This window comes from Pinus tabuliformis, chromosome 2_2 (genome assembly GCF_031772625.1).
Source record: "Pinus tabuliformis cultivar Carrire ecotype Pingquan chromosome 2_2, CPIR1, whole genome shotgun sequence".
NCBI classification, from domain to species: domain Eukaryota; kingdom Viridiplantae; phylum Streptophyta; class Pinopsida; order Pinales; family Pinaceae; genus Pinus; species Pinus tabuliformis.
Genome location: NC_142300.1, coordinates 665,139,953 through 665,150,052, shown reverse-complemented (window position 1 = coordinate 665,150,052; position 10,100 = coordinate 665,139,953). Strand labels below are relative to the sequence as shown.

At 38.0% G+C, this 10,100-nt stretch overlaps 1 protein-coding gene across 2 annotated transcripts in view; it reads right to left on the bottom strand.

The window, feature by feature from the left end:
* Positions 1–405: 405 nt before the first annotated feature.
* LOC149194370 (Galactosyltransferase family protein) overlaps positions 406–10,100 on the bottom strand; it is a 148,649-nt gene continuing 138,954 nt past the window's right edge. For both annotated transcript variants that reach the window (XM_089405075.1, XM_089405074.1), the window contains exons 9-13: positions 3,509–3,596; positions 3,325–3,375; positions 1,748–1,819; positions 1,153–1,265; positions 406–992 (exon numbers count right to left, since the gene is read on the bottom strand). In XM_089405075.1, coding sequence (XP_089261201.1) covers positions 970–992; positions 1,153–1,265; positions 1,748–1,819; positions 3,325–3,375; positions 3,509–3,596 — 347 coding nt within the window. In that variant the 3' untranslated portion in view covers positions 406–969. The remainder of the gene's footprint in view (positions 993–1,152; positions 1,266–1,747; positions 1,820–3,324; positions 3,376–3,508; positions 3,597–10,100) is intronic.

Genomic DNA, 10,100 nt, shown 5'->3' with positions numbered 1-10,100 from the left:
CTTTAACAGTGTCTTCTTCGTCGTGTAAGCTTCGTGAAAGGCTTCTTTCTTTGGTATCGGGAGAATCCACAGTACATAACGTCATTGAAATTTCCTTGATTATGATCGTCCGCCAAAAAACCGATCATAGGTTTGTCCCTACAAATATAAAGAAGCAAGTTATTGAAATGGTGAGTACATATATAATGGCACTCTAATTTTATTTATTAAATCTGTAGTCTCCTGTTTTTTCCATGGAATTGTCACGACAGAGTTTTCAACGTTAAATAGACTGGCTAATTGTGTTCAGGTTGAGAAGATGTGACCATCGATGAATCATTTAGTCTATTTTGTAATAATAGAGAGGTATACCCAGTGCATAATTTTTGGTCTTGTTTGAAATGTGCGTTATTTTACTGAATGAGCTGAATATTAACCAGGCTCTCAATGCCCTATTTCGGATTTTAAAAATGGAAAAGAAACAGTATAACATGATTTCCTTGTCTATTGATACACGGACAGATGGACATAGCCACTTATCCTCCACAAATAATAAAAAGAAGGGTGATACAAAAGTTTCCTCAGCCTAAAATCCCCTGTATTTCAGATCCGAGGAAACTAGATGAATGTGAATGTTCGAGCAGATTTCCCCATATTCGCATTCCACCACTTTGTGAACCCTCACATATAAAACATAAATATGTAAGACCTATACGCCACAGATATTGTGGAAATGAATGGTAATCTCCTATTAAAAAATTTTAAAGACACTGAAATTGCTCAAGATTAATAAGCAAAGTTGACTCTATGGATCCCGATGGATAATACTGCCTTGTGCTCCTGTAGTGTCAATGCATCTGCTCTCCTTTTCATTTTGCAATCAGCATAGTCAAAATAATGTTACTGAAGATGAAATTGCAGTACGCTGAAAAAACATTAGGTCAAAGGGTTTATCCATATAAGAACAGACGTCATCTGCCATAAATGTCTTTAACCGGTTGCGCATATTCCACCTGCAAAATATTCAAAATTAGCCACAGTTTTAATCAAATACTGACATAGTATTGTCACTTGAAAAGTAATCCATGGAAAAGCAATACTGAAAGCACTAACACCTACGGAGAATAAAAAATGTTCTGAACAGATGACAATAAAAGAGATATAATGAAAAACCTTGACTTGATTTTGAACAACAAAGCTGGCTTTCATCAATATGCTTGACAGACAAACCCAACATCCATGATCCAACTGATACATCTTCATGTGCGTATGTTTGGAGAATAGCACTAAGAAAATACACAAGATCCAGTTAAACCAATATAAGTTTTAAGCTTCTGCACTGTAAATTGTGATGGTACATCTCTCATATTCCCAAATATTATTCCCATCTACATAGCATAATTTAGAGACATCCTTACAGAAACTGAATCAAGGCAGAGGGGAGAAATCATTAGGATAACAAACATAACAAAATGGATTTCGTTATCAGCAATATTTTAAAGACGGCAAAGCTTGGGATGATGGACAATGTGGACCTAAGAATTCAAATACAATTAGAATGTGATTCATTTTCGGGACAAGCATTATTATTAAGAAGCAAGAGTACTTAAAAACGACTTGTATCTGGTGGATAAACGTCAAGCAAAATTGAGATCAATGACAAGCTCCAAAGATTATATTCCACATCAACATGGATAATTCAGGATGCAGTCAAAATGAATATTCACAAATGCAATGTATTTGAGAAAGAATGAAACATAATACTCACTTGTTTATTGAAATGAACTGTGCCACAGCTCGTGATACCACATACATATCACCAGATGCATGACGAAAATATCTGATGAAGGAACAAACAATACCAAAGATTATTACTGATAAACAAGGCTAGGCTTTCACACATTCCAAACATGAAAATTAGCACTCAATGTAATTGCACCAATCAAGATCACTGAATAAATCAGACGCAAAAATTGCAATATCACAATACAAGAGTAATATGTTAGACCAATAAGATGTTAGATTCAAACAGCTGAGATACCCAGTTCCATGCACAGAATAATTATTAATTACTGCAGTAAACTTCAGTTATCTAACTGGTTCTTAATCCAGCCCGGACATTCATTTTAAATATTGGACACATTGTATCTCAGAAAAATAATAAAATAGGGTATATTTGAGTCCTTGCGCTGTGCATGGGCAGAGAGGAGGAAAAATTTCCAAAACCCTAAAAGAAAACATGAAAATGCCAAAATAGAGTATATTTCAAAGAGAGCATCTCCAAAACATATAGTTTACAGTGTTGCAAACATCCGAATTTCATCACGAAATTGCGATTTTTTGGCCTAGCTGATGTTTGCCAATTTTTACTGAACTTTTGGTGGTATCTTAATTTTCCCGATGTTTTCCTTTCCATATATTTCTATGATTTTTACGATTGTTTGGTTTTCTGGACCGCTGCCAATTTTATCCTGATGCCGATGTTTGCAACATTCGTTTACATTTCAAACATCAATCAGTAGGAAAGTTAGGCTCCTGCAAAGTACCAGTTCATGCATGACGATGTCTATCTGATTGAGGTTTTGTATCTGAAATGTGGTGATGACTTCCCACCTTTGGCAGAAACCAATCACTTGATTGCTGATGAAAAGCAGTCAGCCCTCAGACAAAATTAAAGAAGGAAAGAGTGAAGATATCATTCAATATATGAGGACAGCTGTCTAAGAAGGGAATTTAAAAGATTTATAATGGTAATTGAAGTTCAGGAGACGCATTCCACAAATAATGAGACATAAGGCTCTGAAGGAAACACCCAACAGCAATGCACAAAATGTTGCTTTTAAAGGTAGTACATTTACAGAAGAACATTGGCACTCTTCATGCAATAAGGAAATGAGACATAAGGGTCCGTAGGAAACACCCAACAGCAACACCCAAAATGTTGCTTTTAAAAGTATTACTGTTAATTTACAGAAGAAAATTGGCCTTCTTCATGCAATAAGGAAAGCTTTCAAGAGAAAAACACATATTGAAGGAACCAGACCAGTTCTTCCTCCTAGCACAAATCAAAATGCTTAAAGCATTTAATGTAAGCCTGTGACGAAGCTGATATCAAGTAGGAAGGCTCTTATCAGAAAAATAAGACTGTATAGTGATAGAAACTGAAGTAGATTTGTTAAGCTATTTATCCATTCCAGTTACATTGCAAGGGACCAACTCGCAGTCTCGCTTCATATAAGTGAGTCGTGACTGAATAGGAGGCATATAAAATAAGAAATCTCAGTTTTTTCTTTGCTAACAATAATTTCTTGATGTTTAAATGAATAACTTAAAAAACATACTTACGATTTCCCATCTCCAAACTTCCATGATTCCGGTTCATACCACTTGTGGCTCCTGAAAAGAAAAGTCTTGCATTACAAAACTGATGGTAGCCTAAATCAAATTTTAAGGAAAGATGAATGATTATAATTCCAGGTAAAAGACTAATTATACAACACAGACCTAAAGGCATGGGAAAGGAACTCACGGATTGGAGAAAACCTCTCCTGATTTCATGCACCCAATGTAAGCACGTGGTTTATCCCAGTGTGTGGCAAGCATTGCCCCCAGTTTATCTGTAAAACAAACAAAACACACAAAAATGAAACCATATGTCAACACATACAATAGTAACAGTTATAGTTAAACATTCTTAATTATGGGGGTGGGCACATTACATCTGTTATCAACCAGTGAATAGGAAGCACACAGATCTTACTGACACTCCAAACCTTCCATGGGATCAAAACAAATCTGTTCAAACCATTAACGTTGATTTCCACTCCTTGTCTAGATAAAATGCACATAGATCTGTCTTCCGGATCCATCACACAAATCATTTAAATTGCTGACATGTTTCAAACCAGCTAATGTGGTTCATTTTCAGGACGATTACATTAACCACATATTAGCTGGTTCAAAACACAACAGCAATTTAAATGATTTATGTGATGGATCCGGAAGACAGACCTCCGAATAACTCTACTCACAAAAGCCGACATTCAGATAAAATGCACATAGTCATGGCTTTCTAAGCTATAGCTCCACCAACTTAGCCTGTGTTGTAATCAGTGGCAAGTGAAAGAGGAAAATAAAAAGGGTTAAAAACATATCCTGTGAATGCATCTATACCATGGAGATTTTGGTATCGTAGATCCTAAATAGAATATTACAGTTGATGAAAAGTTAATATGGTTAGATGCCAAAAATACCAAGTTCCCAAATTTAATTTATTATTCAAAATGGAGATTATTGAGATTAGAAGTGTACATTGATTATAAGAAATATTGTTTAATTCAACATGGAAAAAATTGTTTCCACCCTCCCTTGATCTGCAATCACTCAGCGTGTGGCTGAGTCAATTCACCAACATGGATCTTAAGTAATGCAGAAATTACTTTTGTTTATTTTTGTTTGCTTATTCGCTGTGCTTAAAAACTGATTTCTATAAAACTCACAGGACTGTAACTAAAATGCAGAAAACAGTACTGAAGACATCAATCATAATCACAAATATCACAGATTCTACCCTGGAAACCCAAATGGAAAAACCAGCAAATTGATGTCTTCTTCAGCTCTTTATTAGTACAGGATCACAGCAGCCACAGTCTTTCTAACTGTTTGCGCTCTATTTCTTCATTCTTCATGGTAATCTGTTAACGCACTGAGACAATCTTCATTCTACCAGGGAATCTTGTTTCTGAATTTCTTCCCAGGCTCAACAATCGCCCAAATCATCCCTGATGACTGCTGTAAAAAAATCCAGCTAGAAAATGTCACAGTGGGTGCATTATAGTACTATACACTCATTGACAGTTCATGGTGTTACGGAGCTGTTGTTCTCTTCTGCAGCATATAACCTTCTTTCTTTATGATATTCATGGATAGCTTCTGCAGCCTAGGCTTCATGCTGCCTTATGCCCTTGCTTTCCTTCACTGGTGCAAAGTAAGGGATGCAAAGTGCAGAGCTAGGCTCCCCTCCAACTCCTCTTCTCTCCACCGATGCAATGACCTCCATATGGCTTGTTTAAGTCTATGCAGAGTGTGAAGTGGATGATGTGCCCCCTTCAACTCCTAGTCCTTCCTCTGCTCACTCACAGCTCCACATACCTTGCTTTGTCACTGACTGCAGCATGTGGAATCTGGAGCTACATTTCAATTGGACTCCTAGTCTTTCCTCCACATAACCTGTCTGCCATTTTCCTGCCTTCCAAAAGTTAACAGTAATATTGTCATTAAGGAATCAAAAACGGCTATCTGCTAAGGTTTTGAGGAAGGCTTTAAGGCCAACGAATCTGCAAACCTAGTGACTTCTCCATGTTAAACTCAACCTATTGTTTGGGGTGAAACCAGATCTAGCAGCTGGATCCATTTTAGATCATCCCCACTTATGGTGTTGGAATCCACATCTTCTCTAGGTTGGCTTAGTTATAGTATGCCAGGTGTTATATCAAATGCATGTTGACCTTTTGTTCAATGCATGAATTGCAGCTTCAATTTAGTGCAGGTTGGCAGTCCTTATGTAGGCCATACTGATAACTATTAAATTAAGATATGATTTTATTAATGTCCCCATGACCAAAAGAAAAGGTCAGAGAGATTAGAAAATACAGCAACAAACATAATTTAGGAGTGCTAAGCATCTCCTGAAAGCTACAAGCTAAGGAAATACAACTGAAAAAGGAAAGGGAGTAATAAAGGGTGACCCAATAGGGTAGAACCTACCAATTGGAGAAGCACTACTCATCATTAGATATAAAAGTTGATGTAGAAAAGGGACATCTCCATCATCATCAATCTTTGTGAAAGTCAATGCAATCCCTGATATTGTCCTCTAATGAATACCTGACGTTGAGAGGGCATGGTTGGGGGATTATGGGAGGAGTCCACTGGCAGTCACTTGTAAATCTCCTAATATTTGAGGCTGGAATCTAGTGATGAGTATCTGGTTGCTCAATCTGGATTAAATGTCAGCTTCATGTTGGAAGAAGGTACATCTTTGTGGCCTCATGAAAGTGTGTTGTCTAGCAACATGCTAGAATGCCAATGCACATCATCTCACTGAACCCATATCAACTACATCCAAGGCTACAGAATCTACATGGCGCTTAGTGCCTCTAGTCACTACACTAGACTATAAAAAGGAGGTGATCAACCTAGTGAGGCAAGGCCTAGATATATCCCATATGGTCTGAGATCTGAGAAATCACCTAATATGTGTAGAGACCCAAATAATTCTGAATAGAATACCTAAAGAAGGTCGCAAGGGTCCATCTAGAGTTCCAGTATAGATGTTCATATATCCTTTAGATCTCATAATATATGGGAGATATGAAGATGAAGATGAAGTGCACCTCTTACAAATGATACAACTAACAAATCCTCCCCATCTACAAGATATGGTGATTAGACTCATCCCATAGCTAGTGAGACGAAAACCTCAATTAGATGAGAAGAATCCTACGGCCATGAGGCCAATGACATCGTAAGGAAAATAATTGAGTCATCCTTCAATGGAAAAAAGCTCTCATAATAGAAGGCCATCTAAAGGCCAGGACACTCACATGGGTGGAGATACAAGTGACCTTTCTAGCCACCCTATTGATCTCCCTTTTATTAGGAAGGAAGTGGATTGGGGCATCTAAACAAGACCTAAAATGGGGGAGGCACACAATAGAAATGTCAATTGATTGAATGGGAAAAGCTGCCTTTAAATAACTAGCATTGCCTCTTCCTTGAGAGGTTTGTGGAGGCAATCATCCCTAGAGGAAAAAGGGCCAAATAGGGGTATCTTTCCCATCCTATCACTGAATTACTTGGGGTGTGTATCCTATGAAAGAAGACAACCATGAAAATGCTCAAAAGGCACAAGGGGTGGGTGCCAAACTCGGCTTGGACAATGCTCTACAAGATAATTTGTTTACAATGGATCATATGTTTGAACCAGTGAACACGGCCATTATGAAACCCACGGGTACCCGTTTGTAGGAATGGGTCACATGCTGAGATGGGTCAACCACATCGAACCCGTGGTCTAGACCCTTACCCTGCGGGTTTTGTACAAGACTCGGCTACCCACATCAAACCCACGGGTAGCCCATTAAACTCTCATCGGACCCCTATAAGACCCTCCAAGCATCAAAACCCACAATCTGTCCAAAAAATCAATTTTTTTTTACTTTATTATGATTGCACCATGAAAGGACATTCCCCCTCCTACTATTATTTTGGGACAATTCTGAGCTATTTTCTGAAATTGAAAGAAGATAGGAAAACGGTGGAAACGTAGGAAGTACTTTCAATCTTTTTTGACCTAGTGGAAACCGCTTATTGAGCAAACTATAAATATGTTGAATGTTTGCTTTTGCAAACTTTCTTCATAGTACACTAATGAAGTAATACTCTAGAAATTCATTCCAGTTGCATAATTCCAATGGCTTACAATTTTCGTGGAATAACCATGATAGCAAAAGCCATCTCCCATCTCCCTGATTGTACTTATTAAGTTATTTGTCATATAATTGATCTGACTTCTTGTGATTTTCACCATAAGGTGTGATCTTGTCCATTTTGTGAGATAGTACTAATTTTTCAGAACAAATAACTAGTCTTGAGTCTCACCTACTAATTCTTTCTTTGATAATCTAACTTTTAGCACATTAACCACTATGCCAGCCTTTCAGATTGGGGCTCTTGTTGGTTCTAAATTGGGTCTATTAAGCATATTGACAAGTACAAATCCTTGTTTATTTTTGTCTCTATCTTATTTAAACTGCACCCTATCCATAATTTACAAGTAGAAAGTACTTCTCGAGAAGAAGATCATCTTTGTTATAGTAGAGATCTTTTACTTCTTCATTCTTAGGCTTCTTTGACTCAGGCTCTTTCACTTCTTTAGTAATGTGTGCTCCTTCTCTATTCCTCTTGTCCTTACCATGATTAGGACAATCTCTTCTATAGTGCCCAATTTCATGACATTCATAGCATCTTATATTATCCATGTTCTTCCCTTTCTTTGGAGGATGAAACTTTTCCAAATTTTCCCTTTCTTCTTGTCATTGTAGCATATGCTTGATTTTGCTCACTTGGTCCAACATCAATTTTTGCCTTCAATCTGGTTTCTTCGATCTCAGAGAGTGACCATAGATCTTGAAATGGAGTAGTCTCTCTCTTCCCATATAAACTTGAAGTGAAGTTACCCCATTCTTCCGGTAGTGCATTTAGTACCACTGTGGTCATCTCTCTATCAAACATGACTTCTCCTAATTCTTGTAATCTAAGTCACCGGACACGGGGATTCGGGACACGTAGGATTCGGGATTCGTGGTGTCGGATTCGGGACATGTTGACCCCCAGAACAGGACACGTTAGGACACGTTATATATTATTTTATTAAAATATATATATATATATATATATATATTTAAATATATAAATATATATATATATATATATATATATTAAAAATTAGATATTATCATATTTCTTACACAAATTTTAATTAATGATACAAATTTATTGATTTCAAACATAGATCTTCATCTATAGCTATTAGCATGCATAGTACATACAAAATTCAAATAAATGTCAGTGGTACTGGTCACATAAATGATAAATCTATTAAAAATTTAAATCATGATTCATAATTCATAATTGAAAGACAACTTACAACTACAAGATAGTAAGATAAACACACTGACAACTGTAGTTTTCTCATTAAGTCATCAAATCAAAATGTGTTACATAGGTAGTGTTGGTGCAATGCCAATGGCAAATAGAAATAGAAAATATAAAACCACTACAGGTATACAAGCCTCAAGGCATCAATCAGCATCAGAATCAGCATCATTGTCCCCATCATCATGGTCCCCACTGCTCTCCTCTGCATCCTCTTCCTCCCCTGTATCCATAGTCGCCTCTGCATCTGCTGGTATGGAGGTTGACCCCTCTAAGTCATCAAATCTAACAGGCTCAAGCACTGGATCACTGAGATCCATGTTGGTCAATGCCAACTCAACAGTGGTGTCCAGACGCATATCATCAGGAAAGACATCCCACATCTTTGTCTTTCCCCTCAACCACTCTTCCCTCTGCCTGTAAATAAGACGAAGGTTGGTGTGCACATACACCATTGTCTCTGCCCTGGACTGCTCAAGCCTGCTCTTCTTCACATTATGCAAATTCCCATATGTGCTCCAATTCCTCTCGCAACAAGAGGATGAAGTCACCTGAGAGAGGAGCCTCATGGCTAACTGCTGAAGAGGAGGGCTTGTTGCCCCATGATTTTCCCACCAAGAATAGGGCTTCTTAACCCCCCTGTCTCTAATCACATCATAACCTCCAAATCGACCAGTGCCAGTGGAAAACTCTGCAAAGGCATCCTCCACCTCAGCAAGCAATGCACTATCCTGATAAATCCGCCTCAATGCCTCTTTCCTCCCTTGTGAGATTTCACCATCCATGTGAGGAGGGAATCTACGGGAATGTCCACCATTCAGCCACTCATGGTTGTAGTATTTGGGGTTCAATGAGTGAGCCAAACAATGTAAAGGTGTACAATTCTTGTCCCATCTGCTGAAAAGAATATCATGTATGGTATCGCAGAAGGCCTCTGGTGATGTCTCATACTGGGGGCACTCACTCTGTAGAATAATGCTCCTCACAGACTCAATCATGGAATCCCATCCCTCATAAACCTCTCCTAGGATGGGTTTGTCTGTATCTGCAACTCGAAGCAAAGAGATGATAGGGCCCATGATCCAAATAATTAGATCTACCCTCTCCCACCAAGCATCATCCAGTATCGTGTCCTTCACTCTTTAAGAGGCTGCCTGATCTGTCTTTCTCCAAAAAGACCAAAACTCAGAAATAACCATGGACCCAAGAGCAGTCTTGACCTCCCTCAACCTCTTCAACATCATGAATGAAGATGCAAACCGTGTATCAGCAATCTTCAACAATGATACATTGTTGTACTCCTTGTAGATAGTGAGGGCATTTGTATGATTTTGCACAAAGTTACGGATATGTCTTGCATCCTCAATAATGCTTCCAATCCAAAGCACATCAGAAGCAATGGA